Raw genomic sequence first — 25,996 nt, 5'->3', positions numbered from 1 at the left:
ACATTCCTACATGCTTTGTCTTACCATCATTATGACATTAGATGGAGATATCCTGCATCAGAAATGACACACATTCCCACAGCACTTGAATGTTTCTGTTATGTAAGAGTAGAGCTGTTCAACTTAAATATCATCTTAAATATTTGCCAGTTTATTTTGTTAGTGGATATACATGTATGAATGTGTAATTGAAGTTAAAGTTTACCATTAGTGTTTCTTCTTTTCAGTGATAGAAAACGTAAAATGGAAGATTTCCATGAGAGGCGCTCGCCCAAAGAACGTCGGCTTCCAGAGGAGTTGAGCACCAGTAAAGCTGGCCTGTCTTCTCAGTTACACACAGACTCTTTGCAGTCGCAGCACTGACACCGGCTCTCACTAATCTCCAGTTTATGCAATAATCCTACACTGTAAAGCGAACTGGTCAATGGATGAAGCGTCAGTGCGATGTGATAGGACGTCTGTGTGATTTACCGGATTCCGGCTAAAAGAGAGGCGAGCAGGACTGTCATCATCAGGAGAGTCTTGTAACAGAAAGATCATCCTTCCACTTCTGACTGGTCTTTGATCAATTTCCGGCTGTTTGAGTGGGAGATGCTGTGAATCTTGTTTGGAGAGAGAATGATGTATTGACTAAGGGTCATGCATATTTCATGAGACACATCCTTCCATGCTGTACGTTAGATGTTCATATATTCGCTGGCCAAAGAAACATCCGTGACCTTATTGTTGATCCCACATTTTTACTTTTCAAATTAGACTTGCTGTCCATTTCTGTTTTGTCATTAACTGTTTCCACAGGCTGATTTTTGTCATGTGTGTATATTTTGTTGGATAAAGCATTTGTTTGTGCTAGGATTTGCAGCACCAGTTTCTCTGTTTTTCCTGTGTGGTAATTTTGTCAGATCCGCTCCTCCATGTAGTGATGAGTAAATGATAGACAGTTATTTAGTTCAGATGAAGTCTTGTGGCAAAGTAAGCTGGAGCTATATATGAACTGGTTGTGAAATCACTTGGGACCAACAAACTGATTTGGATTGGGCAAAGATGTATGACTGTAGATTTATGTTGATTTCATAATGATCGTGAATAAGTTACCTACCTTCAGTGTTGGTAATTTTTCACAAATTTAACATACTGAAGCGGTGAAATATGTTTACAACTCATTGAAGGGGAAAATGTATTCATCAACCTGAAGTGTGTTCAGACAAACTATGCGTTTGAAGGGAGATAACTCTTGGTGAGCCCAGGTTTAATTGCACTAGCTTTCTGCTACAAACATTCACGTGTAAGCTTTTTACACGGGAAATTGAAATAATTTTTTTAACTTATTATTTAATTATAGATGTGTGAATATTTGGCTGGTTGACTTTGTTTGAAATTTTTGTTGCCCTGGCGTCATTGTGGGCTACTTTAAATTTATCATTCGTCGTCATTCTCTTGAATCCTTTCATTCCTGTTTGCTTCATTTGTGAATGGCCTAATGACATGTAAATCTATGAATTGTTTTTTGTCTGGCAAGTCCAGTTGTACAGTATGTACTATATGTTTTCATCCAAGTGCCCATAGACCTTTGCATATACAAAACAGCTGGATTCTAAGTCTACATCATACTTGCAGTGTGAATGAAACCTGGGGTAGCATATACGTATGAGGTATGTAAGATGGGGAGAGTACTTACATTTACCTTTACGGTGTATGAATGCTTTGTCATGACATGGTTTGAGCAGTCCTGCTTAATACCACCCAGGTCATCAATAACATCTTATCCTGGTGAATGTTACGTAGAATTAGTAGACAGTTTGATCACCATCTGTACAGGATGTAAGGTTAGGATCTGGCTGTATTGTTACGTGAAGCTTAAGCTGGCCAGGCTCTCCATCTCTGTCATCAATCCCATTCTACCACGACAGTATTTTCTGCGAGTATTGGTGTGATTATGTTAAATGCTCTGTATCTGTCTTAATCAAGCTTCTTCTCCACAGCATGTCCTACCATCATACTGTAAGTCTGCAGGACATCATATGTAATTAATAGGAAAGTCCAAGGGTTAGTGGCCAGGATGGGCTAGCATTACGTCTGCTATAATGTACATATCATAACTCTGCCCCTTACATATCTTGTTGGTGAGCTATGTACACCAGGGACGTTAGTGCCAGTGAATGTCCAGGAAGCAATGTCACTGAGACTGGCAAGACAGAAAAATGTGTGTGTGTGTGTGTGTTTTTTTTTTCTTCAAATACTGTAAGTGCTGTTAATGTGTGTCAGAAAGGAAACTTTTTTTTGACCACCAAAGTCCTAAGGTTTTGCTGTCCTGGAGGCTGATATCTTGCGCTGCCTACAAATACTGTCACTTCATCATTTTTTGATCTGTTTTGGCCTTTTTGGTCAAGGCTTAGGAGTGTAACCCTTAGAGATATATTTTGGATGTTGACATCACACCACATCTAACCAAACAGAAAGGGGAAGGTTTGGTCTTGTGCCTTCACATCTTTCAGCTGTTGTTTAGGCTTTTATGCAAGTCTAGGGCTGTTCTAGCCATGCTAGAAGCAGAATGTCAAAATCATATCTCCTTGTTAACAGTTAAGTTGCTTTTCTTAAATCTGCTGCAAACTGGTTTATGGCTGTTTATTTTACAAGATCAATGGTTTTTTAAACAGTCTAGGACAAAGCTGTGCGGGGCACAGTTGACTGTTGATAATTTCACATGACAAAATCTGTATAGGCTAACCGTAATGTCTGTTTAATTCAGATGCTGGCAATGCTGATAAGTCTCACTTTTGAAGAAAAAAAAAATACTACAAAACAAAGTTGTTGTGGCCAAGTCAGAGTAACAATTCTCCATCAATAGGGCAGATGGCTGTGTTAGCTGTTCTGGGAGCTGGTTAAAAGGAATGTCGCCGAGGGTACTGATAAAATTGGAGTCAATGTCAAACAATAATTGAGGCTTATTTCCGGAAAGATGTTCTAGTATATATTTTGGGCCTGATCTTGCCCGTGTGCAATAGTTTAATTGATTTATATTTTTGTTGGTAAGGGGCGGGTAATGGTGAACCTTACCTGCGTTATACACATTGTTATCGTCCAGTACTCGAGTACGACGATGTTTGCTGCGCCTGTTTTGTTATTTCGCTCATTGATTGGCATCTCTCATCGTTATCAGACCATATAAATGGGCGGGACCCTGGCATTGAGTTCCGTCATATACACCGGTCTGAAACGTATCTATGTTATTTAACATGTAGGTATGTAAATAACAATGCAGATGAATTAAAATAAATTGAATATTTGAATTAAAAATTGTTCTTTTTTATTATTTAAATGTGAAAAAAATGTTTGCGAAGAACAAAGTTTGTCGTGATTCGAGAGTAATTCTAGGAGGAAGGCCTTGTAAAAAGTCTCAAGAAAGGGTCTTGCAAGCCATCAGGACTGGAAAAATGAGGGAAGCCAACGTTTGAAAATACACTGCGCGTTTGTCACTGGTAACAAATGCACAGTTTAAAGCTGGATATGTGAACAGTTTATAAGATGATTCAAGCGCTGTGTGAAATTTGCCCTAGTGGAGGATTTAGTGCGGGATGAAATTACTGACTCAATAATACCCATACTGTTAATTAAAAACCATGGGCGCCTGTACATGAATGATTTATCTCGGCCTGCACGAGACAATAGTGGAACCATGTCAGTGTAGAAATTTGTGTACAATCATTTTTGACTGGTCACACGTGTAATGTCTTCAGTGCCAGTCCCTCAAAAATGTTTATATCTTCACTGTAATTCTTGAAGTGTCAATTTACCCGTACATGTATATGTACTTTCATTTGACGGTCTGAGTTATCTCCCCTAGATCGAGCAGGCCATCGTAAGTGTTACGGACCGAATGCACGTGAACGGATAGCAATGATCTCTTTGGCCTATATAATGCACACTAAAAAGCAGTGGTTTAATGTCAAATATATGTTGTACTTGAAACCCAAGGAAGGAGTGAGTTGTTAGCGGTTGAATGTATAACCCACAGCTGTATGGGTATGTCCTTGATTAAACCAGACTACAAGCGATGCGACACTATGAAGAGTTTCTAAAGGAACGAGGGCCACCGAGGACACTAACGTACAAAATTAGCAAGAGAATAATACGATTGCTAAGAAAACAAAAATGCGAAGCTGTCACCTTAACGTCTTTTTTTTTAAATGACAAAAGATTTTTCCGCCTTTAATCGGACGGCTCGAGCCGATAATGTGACGCCGAGTTGTCCAAATAGTGCCGGGGGTATCTGATCGCTGTGGTGACGGGAGTGGGCTTTGGGCACATCGGGCTTGTTCTCGGGATCAATGTGCCCTTATCCTACTCCACTAAACACGCACCTGTTTGTATTTTCTCTCTCCACTTCGTCAGGGCTGGGTCAACACGCGGTTCCCTTCTACCCAAGAGGTCACTTGGATTTCGCACGCTCTCCTCTTGATCCTCACTGTTATCCTGTGTAATAGCTTATTATAACACCACCATAAAATGCAGCCAATCGATCACCCGTCACCCCGACACTCTGCCCCTCCCCCCCCCACCCCGCGATCTGCCAGATAACGCTGTATTTGTTTAAGATATCAATGGTTGCACTATCGAGGTGCTCTACCGCATGTACGTAGACGTTTGGTAACATCTGGTCATGGAGCCAGGAATCGTGTCTTGGTTGCCACAGAGGAAGACACTGTCAGAAACCATGCATGCACTTCGCCCGGCTGAGAAGTGCGTACCTTGTTTGTAGTTATCTATGCCTAAAGACAGAAACAACTTCACAAACCATGTCCTTTGTCCAGCTGAGAAGTACATGTATATACCTAGTTTGTATGTATACCGAATGACGGCGAATATAGTCCAGAGACGTTTGGATCACCGAAATTTGTCCCAAAAGACTATGATACCCGCTGTGAATAGTTTGGCCCATAGCCGACTAAAATGACTGGCTGCAAGTTTCTATACATTTCGTTTTTCTCCTACCATTTTTAACAATGAAAATGATGTAAAGGTGTAGATTATTATTTTTTTATGATTTGTTCACAAGAATAAGATGTCAGGTTTGAATCAAATGTAAGTTTTAATACAACACTGACATGTATTAACTCGTGTATTGAGTAGCGAGTGTTTCAATGTGAATTATAAATTATTAAAGGGGACTCTAATATAACTCAGGTGTTGAGTAGCGTTTATTTCAATTTGTATTATAAATTAGCAAAGGGGACTCAAATATATCTCATGTTTTGAGTAGCGTGTATTTCAATGTGTGTTATAAATTAGCAAAGGATTTCAGTGAAAGAATAAAAAGAGTCTAAAGGGTTTTATGTGAAATTCCTCAACAAAGTGGGAGTCGAATGGGTTTATTGTGAAGTCCATTAGCAAAATAGAGGTCTAACGGGTTCATTGTAATTGGTGCAGTGTTTTCACCATGGCTCTGCCACGAGAATGCTTGTGTGCGGTGGTTTCGTCCAGGTTCTGTCACGTGTCTGGTGAAGTGTGGTGGTTTTGCCCTGACTATGTCACGAGTCTGATTGGGTGGGATGGTTTAGTCCTGGCTCTGTGACGAGTCTGGTTGGGTGCGGTGGTTTCGCCTTGGCTCTGTCACGATTCTTACTGGGTGCGGTGGTTTCACCCTGGTCTACGTTACGAGTCTCACTGGGTGCGGTGGTTTCGCCCTGGATCTGTCACGTACCGGGTGAGGTGCGGTTTTTTCTCCATGGCTGTGTCACGAGTCTGGTTGTGTGCCGTGGTTTCGCTCTGGCTCTGGCAGGTGTGGTGGATTAGCACAGGTTCTGACCACTTAGAAAAGTTGACCGCTGTCATGAAACAAATGTACAACAGTTTTTTTTGGATGAACGCTATATACTTTACAAACATTTCACATGGATATCAACACTGAAAGGTTCAAATACGCGATCGATATGTAGGGAAAAGTCAAAATACATACATATACTGCGACACTTTAATGATTTGGGCAGGTTGTAACGTCTGTTTAAACTAACATTTTCTCTTTAATTTATTCAACTGATTCTTCCCATCATGTGGCGCTATAGAACAATACTTATATAAGCTTATCCGACACCTATAACACACCCATGTAGCTTTCCATGCGTGTAATCGTATGTCTACAATGGAGAAATACCTCGTTTGGCTTACGTTTTGATATCTTATTGTGCTATATCATGCATGTAGTTTGTAATCCATTTTACATATCCTCTACAAATCTACATTAAGGGTGTGCGGACTATCAGCACAATTAAATGCAATCACCTTTTTGATCAAAGATCACTAACCCTTGACAAATGAGGCGAACAAATCGAAGCAAGCCTGTGGTGGATTGACTACGGTACGCCATTACGTTCGGGGAAAAATGAGGAAACTTCGCGAATTACGTTGCTTTTGCGACTGCTTTTGGTTTCCTTCACCAATATTAAAAGTAATGACCGAGTGAAGTAATATAAGTCGAGGTTACCTCTAGTTGATTAATAATTCCTGCTTAAATTTACCTTACCATAAAAAAAATAACAACATTAATTCGGATGTCTTAATTAGTGTTACATTTCTAATAAATATCCCATGGCATTTGCCAGAGGCTCATGTCAAATCGACAATATGGGATGAAGCCTTGTCGTTGTTCTCCAGGGATCTAAGCCTATATGGACCTCCGGGCTATTTGTCAATGGGGAAATTCAGAGCGCTCCTGTTTTGAAGAGAATCAACTTGTTTCGATACAAGACTAACACTCCACCACACCACGGTGAAACTCCGCTGTGTTTCTGCTCCTCGTCGAGTCAAAATACTGCTAACATTCAGGTACATAACTGAGCCGACACCGCCACATAATTAAAGGCCGTAAAGATTTCCACAACGAGCGAATCGCGAGCTGTCGCGCCGCGCCGCTTTTCTGTCCCCTCAGACGTGGGGGCAGGAGGGTTTAAAGTAGTCCGCTCACGGTGGGCACATAGAGGCCTGTACAATACACACAGCAAGGTGTGAACAGGGGACTGTTTGATGTAGCGGTCTCCAAACGCCTGTGTCAACTTGTTACTGGGTTAGGACAACACTGGCTTGTTTACCAAACACCGATGGCATTGTATGTTTTCATTTGTGTCTTGCTTTGTTCTTGGGCCGTCTTGAGTGTTGAACGTAAGCTGGGTTCCAAGACCGTAAGCCCGAACCTCTCTCAGAATCCCGCCCGGGTCTGACTGGTCTCGCGGAGGTTACAATCTGGATGATGTAGCGTGGATAAAATAGCGGTTTTCTCTGATGACACCTGGGACTGGCCGCGGACAGTGTCTTCTTTGAAGCCAGAAAGTGTGCTTTGCGTAATTAGAGGATTCGGCCTGCCTTTGTTGTATCAGTTATAGAGCCGACCAGCAGATCTGAGACGACTACATGTAAAGAATGCACAGGACACGTTTAATCTAACTGTATGTAGACGATACCGTGGATTACGTTCCTGGTCTTCTCCAAGAATGGTCTTCTGATCCCTTCCGCTGGCCAATTAGTTTAATGAATTCTAGCCGCCCTGCCAGTTTACATGTATAGGTTATAGGGTCTGTATGATGTACATACACTTATCAAAGAGCAACTAACACACATGTATTGTCCGTCGTATACATGGGTGGTTAGATGTACTATGTAGTTATGCGAAATACCATGTGTGTAAAACGCGTTATAGCTAATATACGTAGGAATGCGTTCATTCAATAGGGGAGTGTCGAGTTCGAACTCTTTTGACGTTAAAGGTAAAAACAGCCCGACTATATCATGTGACTTGTGGAAAATGTTAGACAACCTTTATTGACATTAATTTACCAATCACCTGTCTCACAGTTTTTCTGATGCACATTTATGACACCTCTTACCTCTAGAAATTTCATGTTGTAGTAAATGTCACAGAAAATAGTTTTGACAGGTCACATGATACAGTAGGACTTTTTTACCTTTAGCGATGAAAGAGTTCAAACTCGAAACTCCCCTATTGTCACTATGCCTTTCACCCCGACAAGCATTGTTACTGGCTTTAGATCAGTTGCTGTGATTTTCACTATGAAAAGTTTTTCCCCGCGGGATAATCATAACAAAAATATACCGCTGCCTCACTGAAAAATAGTATACCGTAGCAATCTGGCATCACTCCGCGGACCCAGCCGTAGTGTTTGGCTATACTACAAGAATTAAATGTACCGGTAAGTATAAATTAGCAATTCTGTTTAAAAGAATAGACAACATATAAATATAAGGAACGACAGTGCAGTAGGCTCTACATGTGCTGTGTATATGCCTGTTATGTGGAAACCAGAGTACAGTATATATGCATCTGCTGTGTATAGGCCTATTTCATGTTTTAATTTGATTTGATTGGTGTTTTACGCCGTACTCAAGAATATTTCACTTATACGACGGCGGCCATCATTATGGTGGGAGGAAACCAGGTAGAGCTCGGGGAAAACCCACGACCATCCGCAGGCTGCTGGAAGACCTTCCCACGTAAAGTTGGAGAGTAAGCCAACATGAGCTGGACTTGAACTCACAGCGACCGCATTGGTGAGAGGCTCCCAGGTCATTACGCTGCGCTAGAGCGCTAATCAAGTGAGCCACGGCGCCCCCCCCCCCCATACCCCCCTATCGTGTGGGAACTATAGGACAGTACGTGTGCAGTATATAAAGGCGTGCGTCATTTATTTGTTTATTCATTTATTTGATGGGTGTTTTACTTCATACTCACTTGTGTTTCACTTATACGACGGCATTATGGTGGGAGAAAACCGTGTACAGCCCGGGGGAAACCCAAGACCATCAGCAGGTTGCTGGAAGGCCTTCCCGCATACGGCCGAAGATGAAGCCTGTGTCATGTGGGAACGACATCACAGTATATGTGCTGTATATGGGCCTACGTCATGTGGCTAAATTGCCTTACATTTAGCGCCCAGGCACCGTCCTGATAGACCGCTCTCCACAGCTGATTGATCCAAGACGTCAACATCTTACAATGCATATCGACCCGTTTTTCGGACCAGACCTGAGTCTGACTCACAACTGGTTCCTCAGTAGGCTGTTTAAAAAAAGCCCCAGTCATCATGGACAATCATTTAGCCTTCTCCAGGCTGTGCCCGGTGGGGAGTGTGTGCAGTGGGTACGGTGATTCAGCCACACGTACACACAGCTGCCGAGGCCACCAGCGACAGCTTGAATCACGAAATTTCCAACATCTCGTTCACCAAATACGAACGGTATTGGAATGCAATTTCGATCTAAAATCAATTTTCTTTTACAGGATGCCTTTTAGATCTGGTCTGGTTTAATGTGATATAGGCTTGTCGAACAAGACTGAATCCAGACAGAAACGACCATTGCCATGGAAACATGTGTGTACAAACTTAGACGTTTGAATTACGTACCGATGCAGTTGGATATCATTACTGTTGGATAAGAAATCTCAGACAAGGTGTTTGTTTTAAATCTAGTACGTGATTTACTGGAGTAAAAAAGATTGTTCCTTTTTTTTTTTGCTTCAAATCAAGCTGGTTAGAAATCCGGGCATTTCTGTGGTCCAATGGCCTTGACCGCTTCATTGGTGACAACTGGCCTTGGATAATGTAATGAGGTCGAGAGTTCGAAACCATTGGATACTTACCAGGATGTTCCTAAGGTACGAGGGTTTTGGTCCTCGTACGCTCATATACGAGTCCTCGTTCATTGGTCATACTCGGTTTTCTGCTACAGCTCGTTTTGTAAGTGAAGTAATAATAAAATATGCAAGTATTCAAACCACTGATTGTACTTGAGTTTGTACGGCTGAATTTGTGGGACCGTCGAATCGCTCCATCATACAATCATAAACGTCTGGAAGCATGCAATAACGTCTACAGCGATGCTGCCTAAAGCACGCTGGAATTTCAAAATGAATTCCATATATGCCTTGTTTCTGAGACTTAAAAAGCGGTGGTCGTTTTGGAATTTTCTCTAATGTTTATTACACTGGCTCAGGTATGTAGCTTATAGGAGGGAGAATCTTTTTCTCAGTTACGAATGCTACTCTGTAGTCATGTCACAGCACATGGGAGATGATCCATTGCCCATTAAATCATATTTTAAAATGATTTCATTTCACGAGTTCTCGGAAGGACTTCGTCCGTATGATGACCCAATCCAATTCTTCTCGGGAACTCTAAAAATGCGCAATAATTCCATGCCAGCACAATTATGTGCGGTTATTACGCCAGATAGCGCGCACGTTTTCCGTGCCACCATTTACACCCAGGTGGTTACATAGAACATGTATGTGGATATTTTCTGATCGGAGACAGACAGGCGTTGAATAAGCGATCGGATTAGTACCGCCCGTTGTTTTTCCACACTCTTGCTAATGTATGTGTCTCTTGGCCTGTCAGGATTGGCGCTGAGGGTTTAGAAAAGGCCCTTCCAGAGAGAGTACGCCAGAAGAACCACAACCAACTACAATTGAGATTCAAGATATAAGTGTTGACGTATCGAAATGGTCACTAGAAAGATATCTGTGTCTACGTTATCTGACCAGAACAGAAGGTCTTACGCCACCTGAGACATCGATCAATCTTGTTAGTTTGCCTTCCGAAGCTTACCTTACTCCACACATGCGTTTGAAAATACCCTAGAAATACTGAGCAAAATGATTTCTGAGAAATCTCCATAAACCTGACCCATGATCAGATTGCACATTCTGCTTCTGGAACATATTAAAGGCAAGAAAGGCACCAACAGCACTCTGTACGCTGTAGTCTTTTATATTGAAAGCTTTCACTCAAATACAGCATATATATAGCATTTCCACTGGCTAAATTTCTTTGGAAAATTGATAAGCATATGGGCTGCCAAGCTTTTACAGCTGTTTGGTGTTCGCTTGAAAGGCACGTGCCTTTGTCTAATAGAAGTCTTTCGGATGTATTCGAGCAAATTAGAATTCTCACACATCATCACACAAACTCTTACCCTAATTACCTTCGGAGGATGATGCTTCGCATCTTACTGTTAACTGCTCTTTTCGCCAAAAAAATCCTTCAATATATTACTTCATTTAAACCCTTGCAAGACAGGACGTTGTTAGTCATTTCTGTGACAAAGTAAGCAAGACAAACTGTACATCATGAGGTTTAATCCAAAAGTATTCACAAAGTGTGAGGTCCTTTTGCAATCCATTCGGCAAAATCTGAATGTTGTCTATGGACCGTCGACTCTTGGATTAAACTAATACACGTTTCCAGAAGACCAGATTTATAGTTTGCTCTCTGATTTCTTGCAAGCTAAATTCTTTGGTCTGCTTTTAGTAACAGAGTTGGCTGCACCAGATGAAGGACTGAAGCTGAAAGTTCATATTTCCTAATACATCTGGGAAATTAACCGACGAAAGACAACCCGAACTGGAACACAGCGAGCATTTGTTGGACAATAGCATGACGGACGCATGCGCTTTAAGGAGTACGGTGATCAAGCTGCTTTTCCCGCGTAGATGGCGACTCGGGGATAAGCTGAACTAACTGGTCCGTTCTCTTGAAATATGTGGGTAAAACATCACCAGTCATGTCCTCAGAAAACATACCAGCAAATGAAGGAGTTAAGAAAAGACAGTTTAGGTCCTAATTACCTAAGGCGGGAAAGGTTCCCGCGGCCAGTTCAATGGATAATCCATTGGTTATATTGGGACAAAAAATGTATCAGCATCAATGCAATCGACTTTTTGCTATTATGTTAGAATATCCTAAATAATTACCTTTCACAAAATATCAGCCTTGTCTGTGTGTCTCTCCACGTGTTACCGATCAAAATCGGTAATAAAGTTTCATTTTAATGTGGAAAGCATTATCATTTTTCAAAGTATACACTCATTTTAACACTATAAATTAATGGGCTCATTAATACACCACACAACAAGCTTTACCCCCCACGATACAAGAATTACGCTGTAGTACATCATACATGTATCACATCAGCTGTAGCGCTGGGTTCATTAATACATCATACAACAAGCTTTACACCTCACAATACAAGACTTACACTGTAGCATATCATACATGAATCACTTCAGCTGTAGCGCTGGGTTCATTAATACATCACACAAGACCTTAGCTGCAGCACACATCACACCACCAGGCTTACGCTGTAGCATAGCATGCACGTATCACATCAGCTGTAGCGCTGGGTTTATTAATACATCACACAAGACCTTAGCTGCAGCACACATCACACCACCAGGCTTACGCTGTAGCATAGCATGCACGTATCACATCAGCTGTAGCGCTGGGTTTATTAATACATCACACAAGACCTTAGCTGCAGCACATCACACCACCAGGCTTACGCTGTAGCATAGCATGCACTTATCACATCAGCTGTAGCGCTGGGTTTATTAATACATCACACAAGACCTTAGCTGCAGCACACATCACACCACCAGGCTTACGCTGTAGCATAGCATGCACTTATCACATCAGCTGTAGCGCTGGGTTTATTAATACATCACACAAGACCTTAGCTGCAGCACACATCACACCACCAGGCTTACGCTGTAGCATAGCATGCACGTATCACATCAGCTGTAGCGCTGGGTTTATTAATACATCACACAAGACCTTAGCTGCAGCACATCACAGCACCAGGCTTACGCTGTAGCACATCATACATGTATCACAACAGGAGTAGCACTGAGTTTATTGAAGTGAACCAAAGAAAACCGTAATCAGCAAAGGCTAAATGCTTTTGTTCAAACATATACAAAACTTTACCTTTGAACGACCCATGTAGACACGTATAGAAGCGTATGATAAATATTGCTGGGCAAACGCCGTAACAGTTTGAAAAAGTTTAGGGTTAGTGCTCATTGCTGATAGCATAGAGCTAAATGCATACAAACATACACAAGAAATCTTCAGCAGACGACCTTTGGGTTATAGGGAACAGCTCGTACACCTGGCAGGGCGAGCTACAGGTACGCCACGGTACGCTGATTTACACCTGGGTGGAATCGGGTCGATCAGTTTGTTAAGGGGCTGGCGGACAGACATTTTGAGTCCAGTGAGTGCCACAAGGAAAGCAGCCAAAAGTCACGCGCCCTCGAGATTTAATTAAAGCTGGAAAAGACGATAAAACTAAGGGAAGTTGCAGCTATGTAAGCAGAGTCGGGGATGTGGGGGGAAAGCTGGCCTTCACAGGTGTTCTCACAGACTAGAAACATCTCCTTGTTAATTCTAACACGGAGGAACAACGAATTGCCAATAACAGCCCGTCTGTGTAACGGCTCAGGCAAATATATCCCGCTCAAACCACCGCTATGTTATTCAGAGAGCGAGGGAGGAAAGTATTCCTTGGCATGACGCTGCATGTTATAGGGTATGAAGTGACTAGACACAAGACTATAGCAGAATTGGAATTTAAATGAAAATGAATGAGGCATAACGAGAACTGACTGGGGTGTAGGTAGCCAGCGCTCAGATGTTTGTGTAACTAGGAAAGGAGGTCTGACCACTGACAGAGCTGGAATATGGCTGTCAACGGCTAGAGATGGGATATGGATGGGGATATAGGTGGGACTGAGGTGGAATTTGACAGGGGAAAGAGATGGGGTGTGACTGTCACAAAGGTGGGGGTGAATGAGGACAGAGGTGGGACGTGACTGTAGACAGATGTGGGGGTGGGTCGGGGGACAGAGGTTGGATATGACAGAGGTGAGGTGCGACTGAGGTCAGAGGTGCGATGCGACCGAGGTCAGAGGTGGAATGTGACTGAGGTCAGAGGTGGGATGTGAGTGAGGACAGAGGTGGGATATGACAGGACGAATGTGTCCGCATGGGGTATGATAGTGGATACAGATGAGATGTAACTGTGCACAGAGGTGAGGTGGTGCTGTGAACAAAGGTGAGGTGCTGCTGAGGTCAGAGGTAGGATGTGACTGAGGTCAGAGGTGGGATGTGACTAAGGACAGAGATGGGGTATGAGTATGGTTACTGATGGGGTGTAACTGTACACAGAGGTGAGGTGCTTCTAAGGACAGAGGTGGAGTGTGACTGTTGACAGACGTGCGATGTGACCGAGACAGAGGTGATGCGTGGTGGCATATACAAGAGGTGGAGTGTGTCTGAGGACAGAGTTAGGATGTGTGTGAGGACAGAGATGGGGTATGATTGTGGATACAGCTGGGGTATAATTGTGCACAAAGGCAAGGTGCTGCTGTTGACAGAGGTGGAGTGTGACTGTTGACAGACGTGGGATGTGACTGAGGACAGAGGTGGTGTTTGACTGGGGACAGAGGTAGGATGAGGACTGAGGTGAGGTGTGACTGAGGTCAGAGGTGGGATGTGACTGAGGTCAGAGGTGGGATGAGGACTGAGGTGCGGTGTGACTGAGGTCAGAGGTGGGATGCGACTGAGGACAGAGGTGGTGTTTGAGTGTGGACAGAGGTAGGATGAGGACTGAGGTGCGGCCTGACTGAGGACAAAAATGGTCGCAACTGAGGACAGAGGTGGGATATGACAGGACGAATGTGTCCGCGTGAAGATGGAGATGCCGTGACTAAAGAGATACAGCTGCGGTGTGGCTGAAGGCGGAGGTGTCGTGTGACTGAAGGCGGAGGCGTCGTTTGACATAAGGCAGAGGTGACGTGTGACTGAAGGCAGAGGTGACGTGTGACTGCATGACAAAGTTGTCATGTGACTGAGGCAGAGGTGGCGTGGGTCTGAAGACATAGGTGCCGTGTGACTGAAGACGGAGGTGTCATGTGACTGCATGAGGACCAAGTTGTCATGTGACCGAGACAGAGGTGTCGTGGGCCTGAAGACAGAGGTGCCGTGTGACTGCATAAGGACAGAGGTGTGACTGAAGACAGCGGGGTGGCGTGTTGACAGAGATGAAATGTGACTGGTGCTGGAGGACATTTGTGACTGTCGAGATTTTGAAATGATTTCAGTCTGTGACTTTCCAAAGGTTTAAATAACATATTAGGTTCTAACTTTAAGAGTGCCTCTAACTTATAAAAGCGACCAGTAAGAATGGAAACATTCGCACGTGATGTGAGAAGCCTTTGATAGTTTTTGTGGTGAGAATATTTATAACAGGTGCGGATAAAATATGACATAAGATAATTTATGCAATACGTATTTATATACAATCATTTTAATTCCATGGGTAATCACCCTGGTAATGTTTGATTTGCATACCGCGTGTTGGTGTTGACAATCTATGCTACACTACGACAAGTAGGGACAGTTGCAAAATGTAGACTCTTTGGATGCTGAGGTCAAACTTCAGGAATTAATCAAAAGTCAATCTAAAACTATGCGGAACGACAAGAAATTGCGCTTTAGGCTCAATAAAATGTTGGTCTCTATCAGCATGCTTCCTTCAGTCCATCTTCCACGCTGTAGACCCCATATATCTTAACACAGAGTATCTGTAATCCTACGACAACGTGTCTGGGAGGTTATATAAAAAAGACCAGGGAATCGATGGACCAGTATTACCGAAATGAACAATGGTAATTCCCCGAGTCATTTATCACTCAGTCAGTGATACGGGGGAATTCTTCTAGTGGGTTATGTTCAGAGAGGTCGTCTCATACATGGAGCTGAAACTAGGTATAATTAATCTTTTCCCCCGTAAAGCACAGCCTTTCTTCGCGGCCAGCAGCTTTGATGTTTTATCTTCCCTCTAAGATAATGTTATTACAACACATACTTAATCTTTATGGGCAGTGTGTATACCTCTGGTGGAGAGAGTCAGTAAACCACGATAGCTGACGTAAACCTCGCTATAGGGTTCATCGTCCTAGGCTGGCTTGTATTTCAACAGGACGAGCTATCGGGGTTTGATCAGACAGGCTTCTCGCCTTTGTCCAGAATGGCTAGGGGTTTCCATCGACAGAGAAGTGATTTGGGAAACTGTTTGCGGCGACATCGTCTAGTCGCCGCAGAGGATAGGGTTGCAATGGGCAGCCATGCCCTCGTAATACGTATTCATGGAAACTGCAACAGCCATCTGGGGCTAGTGATGGAGTGAGAGGAGCAAGCACTAGATGAGAGCGAGAGAGATCGATTTTTGTGTAAGAAAACCTCCTGATGGTCTCTCACTGTCCGAATCGCTGTACTCAATCAACGATCACTTCTCTGTTTTTATTCCGCCATCTCCCCCTTTGCGAGCTTTTGGATTAACATCAGTTAAGCGATATGTGTATAATCGGGCCACGCATTTAACGCAAATTGGTCTATACCGAGTTTAAATCGAAACCATATTCTGGATGAAATTAATGGAAATATAAACGTTTTGAGTCAAACTGGTGACGAAACAGTTTTCTTTTGGTGAAGCGGGAACAGGGTGATGCGCGGTGTGGGGCCATGTTAACCATGGCAACCAGAGGCGGAGGTTTAACATGGGAGTCGTCTAAATGGACCTCAACAGTTTCCGGATTACTTTCTACAAAATCTCCGAGTCGTTCCTTTGAAATGATGGGAAATAACCTATCGGTAATTTTCTTCTATAATATTCAACAAGCATTATTTGTTAGCCACTGCCAGCCTTTAATCATATAACATTTAAGTTTTCCAAAACAAAGGAAGCCTGGGACGTCTTTTTAATCCTAAGATCTGTAGATGAAGCCAAGTGCAGAGGAATTCTGAAGTACGTTAGATTGTTTCCTGGGGGGAAAAATTCCGTGCGGAGAAGGGGATTAGCTAGTAACTGGTGTAGGGGGTCGTCTGTCGACAGGCACCAGCATGGGCCCCAGATTGCCGCTCTCATGTTAATACAGAGTCCAAGTGGTGAGACCACAGCTGCAGAGAGCTCTACAGACGTCTACCTTCACAGCAGGGGGTACTTCCCTTCCCTGCATGAAGAAGTTTACACCGAGAAAAAAATAACTAAAAAACTTGCACGGCTATAATATGCCCGAAGGGTGGAAAGCATTCATGTGTGGAGCGTGAAGGTAGAAGGATAAATACCGTATAAGACAGAGGGGTTGTTTACTGTTGCATTTCACACAGCACTGGTGTGCCTCGTCTCATCCACAGCCAGCTTCTGGAACAATGCCGTATACACCTATTCTCTGTCGCTGTGTACCCTAGCCCTCGGGCTTATTCACCGCGGACGGTGTCGAGGGGGCGGGGTCGAGCGCAGAGCCGACTGAACAGGGGAGACTGTCAATTCAACCTTTAAGGCTCTTTTCAAAAAGAATAACACCGCTGACTGAAGCTGTAAAGACGGGTAAATAATGCGCAAGCAGCCATGCATGGCCGGGTTCAGGGGTAACTTTCTGTATAGGATGATGTGACAGCCCTAAATCTCCAGAGCGGTCCACCAGTTAGGCTGTTTGTGCACGGTACACCTTAGCGTGGAGAGCGTCACCAACTGCGCCATACATCACACGGTCACTGCACCCTCATTTAATCGAATCAGATATTATATACAGTCATTATATAGGTCTGGTTTGCGATCCGTCACAGCTGGATGCGTTAGTATAGTAGCTCTTAGATCTTTAGACGGTCCCGGATTGGAAACAAACAGGGATCTTCTCTTCTCGTCTGAATTCCTAATCCGCCACGATGATAGGGCTTTTAATCGAACTTCTATTTCAGGGCCTAGGCAATGCTCTGTCATTATCCAGAGTTTTCTATTTCAAATTAAGGTTTTATCATGGCTTTGTAAAAAAAAGCCGTTCTGGAATCCTGTCGGTCACGTCAGTAATGTATTGGGACTTAGCTCTGCCCCGCGCCAGTCAAGCAAAGATAATAAGACTTTCTTATTCGGTTACATAGTCGTTAAGTTTTCTAGACACAAGCTTCTGGCCAAGGCTGGGTCTCTGGGTAATTCGACGACCAAGCTATTCTCCCGACTCAGTGGGTCCGAAACGTTCAACCCAAGCAGTAACGCAAAAACTCCTATCATCTTCCTTACGTCGGGTTCATACTGTATGATTGCATGACGTCTATACATCAGTAGCAGTCCCTGGGATACCAGCCGCCTCTTAGTTTCTCAAAGCGAATTTCCAGAAGTGGACGGGCTTTTTTCCTCCAACGTGAACCATCTTTTGCAGCTGTTGCCCGGTTTAACCCTTCTCTCTCCGAGGAAGGCCTATTAACCTGCAAATCCAATGTTCCAGCCAGATTTAGTCATCACGGACTTTTGCTTCATTTCTCGACTTTTACCGTTTTTTCGTCGGTAGCAACCTTTAGGCTTTTCCTCAAGTTCAGAAATAGATTTGAAAGTACATATCTCCAAGAGATAACTAAGCAAATTCTCTGCCTCTCAGCTTAACCTTGATTTCTGTCGTGAAGGTCGTGCAGCCGCGCCGTCTTCACGCAATACAACCAGCTTAAACTATGTTAAGAAAACACCGCACGAAATAAGACACAGAAGAAAATAAACTGTTGCTGAGAGTTAAATCTGCCAAATTTGAGACGTATGGAAGGTGGCCAAGTCGGGTTGTCGACCCGAGTCAAGCTGTTTTCCTAATAAAGTCTCAGCCGTTATGCGATGCCAATCACAGTGCATGGTCTCCACCGCCTGAGCGACACCCTTACTTTAACATCATCCGTACTCTATCGCCTTCGGTGACTGAAGACATTGAGAACGTGTCCTGTATGTTGCTTATTATGACCAAACTGGCCAGAAGTTTGCCAAAAGTTTGTACTAATGAAGTTCGTGAGTTTGGAAACTCTAATTTGATTTGCTGAAAAGAACAAAACATTAAGCGAACAAATCCAGCACGAATTCCGTGGCTAAATTACATTAGGAAAACGTGAACTGAAGTGGAATGATGCTTGTTACATTCGGACTTTTCTTTACTGGCAAGAATGTAACCTTTGTGCTCTGCCACCGCAAAAGAGCATTTTTTTTTACAGCAACAGCCAACATTATTTCATTTGGAGTAACTGTGTCCTCTCATGTAGCTCCTCTGTGCATTATAGGGATGGGGGGTGGGGTGGGGGGTGAGAAATGTAGTGTTATACAAAACGTTCAAGATAATATCTGTGAAGGAGAGCGCCCCCGTTCACAGCATCGCCGCCCTCTAAGCCGACTCCCCTCGTCACAAACACGTGTGCAGCGCTGACACAAGTACACGCTGACGGATCTATGAATGGTCGACTGATTAGACATCAGTAGCGATAAACATGTCACATTCTATTGTGAAAACACCCGTCATGAAATCTACTGTGTACAATGGCAGTGCCAGTGTGCTTCTCTCAGGGTAAATACTCATTCACAGATATCGAAATATATATTGATCTGAGTCATGTTTGTGCACTTAAATATAAAGACATCAAATTGTACAAATATTTATTCATTTGATTAATGTTTAACGCCGCATTCAAGAAGTTTTCATTTATTTTACAATGACAGTTTTATCTGTGGAGAGCAAGCAGAGTTTATGTGGTAAACCACCAACATTTGGCAAGCTACCGACAAACTTTCTCACATGTGACGTAGAGATATGCACACCAAGTGGTCTTCCGCGAATGTTAGGCTGCACAAAGGGCCAAACAAGGGCCGCTTTTTGGCATCAACGTTCTATGAACATTGTCATAAACGTTGAAACAGCTTCCATGGCCGAGTGCATTAGCACGCCAGCGCGGCGCAATGACCAATGGGCCTCCCGCTTTGAATTCAAGTCCATCTCATGCTGTCTTCCTCTCTGGCCGTGCGTGGGGAGGTCTGACAGCAACCTGCAGTTGGTCGTGGGTTTCCCCCGAGCTCAGGCCGGTTTCTTCCCATCATAATGCTGGCCGCCGTCGAAAATGAAATATTCTTGAGTATGGCGTGAAAACACCAATCAATCAATCAAATAAAACGAACGTTGAATTCTTGGGAAACTAAACAGGCCAAAGGCGAGACTGAAGGTACACAAAGCTTCTATAAACCCCCTGGTTACGAGTGAGCAAGTATCGGTACATTCATCTGTATATTGTTGTTCTCATATACGGAATTCGTGTTCTTTCAATGATCCAATCGCTTTAATGCAAATGTGGAGCACCTCTCTATCACTACCTGCATACTCACGTATAACACAATCTACAACAAGTTCATATCAAACAGTCATATATATAAATACACTGCTTTCAAGCAATCATGGCATCAAAATAGACTCCAGTCATGCAAACTTGCTGGTGCACTGCACGCTATTAATCTTCCACTTCAAAACGAGCTAAATTCAAGCGCGCAACATCTTCGTCTTTCGTTGTTTCGATTATCCGGAGAATTCACTGAAGAGCTCGATCAGAAACTACAACAATGCACCAGGCTATTTCCATATGCAGATGTATTGAATGATTTTTACAGATTATACAATATGGATGTTGAAAAATCGCGGATAGAGACGAGTATGAATGTATATCTCATTAGAAGGTGTGGCTTCAATCCTTAACTGTCAAAAACGACATTTTTTTCTCCATGATACTGTACGACAATTAAGAGATAAAAGGGCGACTTTAACCCACACACCCTTGAAAACCTATAATTGCTCATTTACATAGGTTTTATTTTTACGAAACTAAAATCTACTGCATGCATTCATACACATCTATGTACCAAAAATGCAAAATTTGTACAATTGGAAAATGGGGATTGTGCAAACATATTCGGGGAGGGGGGGCTGTCACAGTGTACACTTCACACATAGTCTCTGTGCCTTTTTGTGTATCCGCGGTGAACATCTGATTTTGTATACAATAAATAATTGCGTTCGTAAATTGTCTGTATATAAATTGAACTGCTGATACTTTTACAGACACAAAATTTTTTGAAGCATTCAATTCGAACTAAACTTTAAAGGAAGCTCATATCAACAGAAATATATATATATGGACAAGATTATACATCTCATTTTCTGCAAAATATACACCTCGATGCACTTTTGTACGTTAGACGTAATTGGCTATTACAAAAGTTCGTAGACAAAACGTTTTCGCCCCAGCCCATTTAGAGGTATGTGATTGTGTTGTGCGAGCGTTGTGTCATTTCCCTCACCTCGCTCGCTATCTCTGGAGTATATCATGAAGCTGTGATTGGTTTCACACAAAAGTGACGCCCGCCAGCTCTCCGTTTATCAGCCATCGCGTCAGAGATTGTGCAGATATATAGCCTGGGAGCGAGCCGAGCCACCGGGGCCAGTACGGTCACTAGCTGTCAACCAATCATCGCACAGGTCAAAGTTCAAAGTCAACATCATATTCAGCGTTGTTTATTATTTCCTGGCAATTTCATAGTTGACCTTTTCGGAACTGTTTCTCTGTTTGTAGCCTCAAATTGGCGTTGCACAGAAACACAGATTAAACACAAGTTGATGATTCCTAGTGTATATGGCAGAGGAAAGCTGCTCCTAAAAGAATGCAGAATGCCGAAGCCTTCAGCAAACAAACCAGCCATTAAACCCTGTACACGTCCTCTTGTGTACGGTCGGAGTGACGGATTTACCGTTTGACTAGCTGTTGACTGATGCGCTGTTACAGAAGCAGGTTGGATGCATTTGAGTGATAGCGATGATACATTTACAGTTGCCAGGGATGTTGACGGATGAATAGTGGAGAAGCTTTAAACCGAACTGCAGTTGTGAGAGACCTTTAGTTTTGAGAGACTAAACTATACCCTCATAGATGAATTTCCCCTGTACCTGATTCTGTTACGTAGAAAATACAGGGAGCAATTTGCCAGAATGATACGGGTTTCACACGAAAGTTTGTTCAAGTCGTGACGTCACAACCATAGCTTTCATTCGATTATTTACCGGTGTCTTCTGGCCTCACGAAATCCCTTTCAAATTGGCGAACCTAATTTACTGTAGGTATATAATGAACATTGATAATGTCCAGAAAACGCGGTCAATTATGTTATGTAACAAAACAGACACAGTAAATATAGTTCACGCGCACTCGTTGTCCGTGGGATCTTGGTTACAATGTATGTGGCCCACAGCGCCGCATTTTATGGGATCGCCTGTACAGTCAAATGACCACCGAAGATCAATTGTCGTCCACAATATAGGGCCTGTATGCTATACCACGAGTTACAAAGTCCGAATGTAACTTGCCAAGTGTCGGTGGTTAAGCCGGGCATTTCAGTTTTCTCATCCAATAAATTTGACCACCATTTTGATTTAAAATCGGTATGGCGTTAAGCAATCAATGAAATAAATGAAAACAGTGACATTATCTATTATATGTGGAAATCATTTGAAGATTATGGGGAACATAAACAAAGAGTACCACTTTAACAATAATAACAGATAATCAGCTTTTCGTGTAAAACGAACCCTATCGAAGAGTAACGAGTCATATAATTTAAAACATAAACAAAAATAACTAAGAATGTTGAAGAACAACAATTTTTGCCAGACTGAAATTTCTTAAGTTTACAGTTTAGTTCAAATCATTTGAAAGTTACAAGCCATAAACAATCGTCATGGACTGACATCAGTTCGCTCAGCATAACTTTTATCTGTTTTCTTTTTAATTATGAAATTGCTTATTTAGCAGTGAAAAAAATAACTTCAAAAACTTAAACGTAACTAATGATTCATTAAGTCGCCCCGAATCACATTCTAACTCTGAATTCCACAAATCACATCCGTATAATTATGCTCCTTTGGTATGCAGTTTTGTAGTGGCCTTCGCTAAGAAAGTAACAAAAGGTTTAATTTGCCTTTCCGTTATCAACTGATATTCATATTTTTGTTCCGAGGTAACACTGAATGGTCAACGAGGCGAGCCCACGCAATAAGATAAGCAGTAAAGGCATTTCCACCGGAGTCGGGCCATCAATTACTGCGGTAATTATAGGCACTGACGACTTTGCTTCAATACAAATTACACTAGATTCAGTCGACTGGTTTGCAAACAGGTTTCTGTCCGGCCTTTTTTTTTTGACGGCACGGACACGTCTGTTTATCAGCAAGTTCGGAGAATCTGTAGATATCTTAACTTCAGTGGTGTGACGACGAAGCTGATGCGCTCAATTTCTCGAGCGGAGAGTGTTGAAAAAAAATACCGCAATTTCCATTCTCCAGTCGGCCTTTGTAAGAGAGATATGATGAATGGGAATATAAAACAAGCTGGCTGCCACTTGACGAAGCGAGCATCTACCGGGCATAAGCATACATTAAGTGAAAGGTGTTGGCGTTAGGTTATTTGCTGAACGCCGTTAGATTGGGCCTGAAGAAAAGCTGGTGAAATTGACATATAGCTGACCTACGTCAATGCTAATGGCGGGATGTTCCTGCGAAGAAGTAAGAGGCTGGAACCACCCATCACCAAGCACAATTAACATGCGATCGCTTTGTAATCCCCTCTGACTAACATGCCCCGTTACGTAACATTACTTGTAATTTTCCTTCTAGAGGATAACAATGTTAGGATAATTGGGAAATTTGGCCAATAATTTCATCCAATGAAACCACGCAGAAGTGTTTTTTAGGAATCTAAATATCTGTATGTGTTTATTACCCGTGTATATCCGACTAAGTTAATTGGTAAGTTTCCACAAAGAAGATTTATGACTTTGTGGAAAACAAAAGACAAAGGAAAAATACAATCTAGCGAAAAGAAAGATTTAGCTCTTTCGGATTCAAAACCTTATCTTGATAATATTTGCTGTTTTCTTTTTTACCTGGGAGCCCATGGAAGGCCTTTTTCCACCGTCGTAGAACAACAGCCACGTCTATGGAGAGCTTCTGGCTATATATGGTAGCCCATTAAAATATAATAATTTCACTCCTCATTAATTCTTCGCACTGTAGAAAAAATAGTGACTACAAAATTCGCAAAGCCCGCGAAAGAGTTTCACTCCGCGCGGAAAGGCCTTCAGTGGCATAAAATAGCACACAAAACAGGAAAGACAATTTTTTGGGGGCACATTTCCAACTTTCATAAAACTGACTTGTCGGGTATATTCTTTTCCGTCAAAATGTTAAATTTTAATAAAATGTTTGTCAAATCGTGCTCTGAAAAAAAACTCAACTATAGTGCATATGAGAATACACTAAAATTTTAGCTATGCATTTTCGACAAATCTTTGGTGAATCTGGGCGATTGGCTTTCTAAAGAGCCATTTGTCGTCAACGTTTAAATTTGTTACAGGAGCTGATACGATCTGAAAGACTTACACGTTCTCATTATGCGCACGTTATGTTTGGTGTCAGTTATTGCACAAGTATATTGAATCGACTGGTTTTATCACGCAGAGAACAATTAAGGCCGCAAGACGTATCACTGGCTTCATAGAGCCAGTCAACTGTTAATATCTGTTAACTACAACCACCAGAAAACACGACGACACAAAAGCCGCCTTGTTTAACCAGAACTGATCTATTTCTTTTCTAATGGGAACCCTTTGTGTGCGCATAAAAACAGACTTCCTCTCTTTCTCCCTGTCGGTGTGTGTTGATCACCGTATATACAGGGTTGGTGGTAAGAAGGTCGACGAGAGGTGTGAACGTAGAGTCGGCTGCCAGCTCTGACAGTCCGAAGCCGCATATATATTTATATACATTAACACACACACACACACACACACACACACACACAGATATATATATATATATATATATATATATATATATATATATATATATATATATAGGGCGTAAAACACCGATCAAATCAAATTATATATATATATATATACATATATGTACGTAGATGTACGTAGACAGACTGGCCTACATTATCACACGGTTTGGAAACCGTACACGTTTCGGAGATCTAACGTTCCTCCAGACCTTGTGCATACATTGTTCATGCCGGGAAGCCCATGGACAAAATTGGAAGGAAAAGGAACAAAACCTCTCGTAATGGTGCCAGGAACTGAACCCTCAAAGATTCACAAATCATACCCAAAAGGCAGTCTGTGGTCCGAAATGTGTACACGTGATATTGTCTATGTGATTGTATGTTTCAACACATCAGCTGTTTTTTCGCCAGTGAATATTGCGGCCACCAATGGCCCATGTTTGATATACGGCGGCCAAGATTAGTTATCGCTGCCGATAGTGGGTCATGCACTCGAGCTTAACGGAGGACCTTCGGGTTATTATGGCGGCTATAAACTTCTGTAAACTCTACCCAGGACGCACAACCTTAGTCAGATTCATTTGAAATGTTTTAAAGCCCCTTGAACGCGAATAACAGGCGATTCCGTCCAGGACGCCGTCGGTCAAGAACTATCACGTTTATAACGAGTAAAATAATCCTCACGATTCGCCCGAGATCACACAAATCACAGATAGCCGAGCAAGACAGCCAGACCGTAGATGATAGTCCAGTGTAACGTTAAAGAGTTAACTCTTAGTGCTGGAGGTCCTGAGTTCCGCTCGTCGAAACGAATACATGTAGTATAAAGCAGAAAAAATACGCAGTGTGTACCTATATATGAAGTTTGGTGATAGTAACTTTAGATTATCTTAGCCCTAAAATGGTTGTATCGATTAGCCCATGATTCTTACTTCAAAAGAACTGTGCTCTGTGTTGAAAGTAAATATATGTCAGATTATAGTTGAGGTTGTCTCAGCTCTTTATAATCGCCCTGTAAAACTGCTCTCAATATTTCAGATGATTGTAATGCAGTTTTCCTCTGTTAACTTGGACGTATCAAACACTATGAGAAGAAGGCTACTTCAAACAGTATGAATAGATGGATTTCTGGCCTTGTACGAACTGCCCAATTAATCACCGGTACTAATAAAGAACTACAAAACGAGAATACACGAAAAGTGTCTGGTCATCCACGCTGCTATACCTCTGGTTTACACACTTGTGAAGCAAAAGTGTCAAAAAACTAGGATCCTTGAATGCCCTGTGTCAAAAGAACGTATGATATACTAGAATTCCCACACAAACTTCAAACTTGCCACATAAAACAACCTCAAAAAGATTACCAGCACCAAAGGGTGTCCACTAAAACGCATATGTCAAGCGCTGAGTAGTAAAAGGGTTTGAAAAGTTAAAACGAAACTCGACACTAATAATGAAAGTGC

General features: G+C 42.4%; 2 protein-coding genes across 2 annotated transcripts in view; one reads left to right on the top strand and one right to left on the bottom strand.

Annotated features, from left to right (window-relative positions):
- The window catches only part of LOC135473630 (chromodomain-helicase-DNA-binding protein 1-like), a 30,809-nt gene extending 27,518 nt beyond the window's left edge, over window positions 1–3,291 (top strand). The window contains 1 exon segment of the mRNA XM_064753491.1: window positions 228–3,291. Coding sequence (XP_064609561.1) covers window positions 228–363 — 136 coding nt within the window. The 3' untranslated portion in view covers window positions 364–3,291.
- Window positions 3,292–13,988: 10,697 nt separating this feature from the next.
- Window positions 13,989–14,918, bottom strand: LOC135473629 (mucin-2-like). The gene has a single exon (XM_064753490.1). The coding sequence runs from the start codon at window positions 14,916–14,918 to the stop codon at window positions 13,989–13,991; it is 930 nt and encodes a 309-aa protein (XP_064609560.1).
- Window positions 14,919–25,996: the final 11,078 nt, after the last annotated feature.

The sequence above is a fragment of the Liolophura sinensis genome, chromosome 8 (genome assembly GCF_032854445.1).
Source record: "Liolophura sinensis isolate JHLJ2023 chromosome 8, CUHK_Ljap_v2, whole genome shotgun sequence".
Taxonomy (NCBI): domain Eukaryota; kingdom Metazoa; phylum Mollusca; class Polyplacophora; order Chitonida; family Chitonidae; genus Liolophura; species Liolophura sinensis.
The sequence above is the reverse complement of the archived record's forward strand: the minus strand, read 5'-3'. Positions and strand labels throughout refer to the sequence as shown.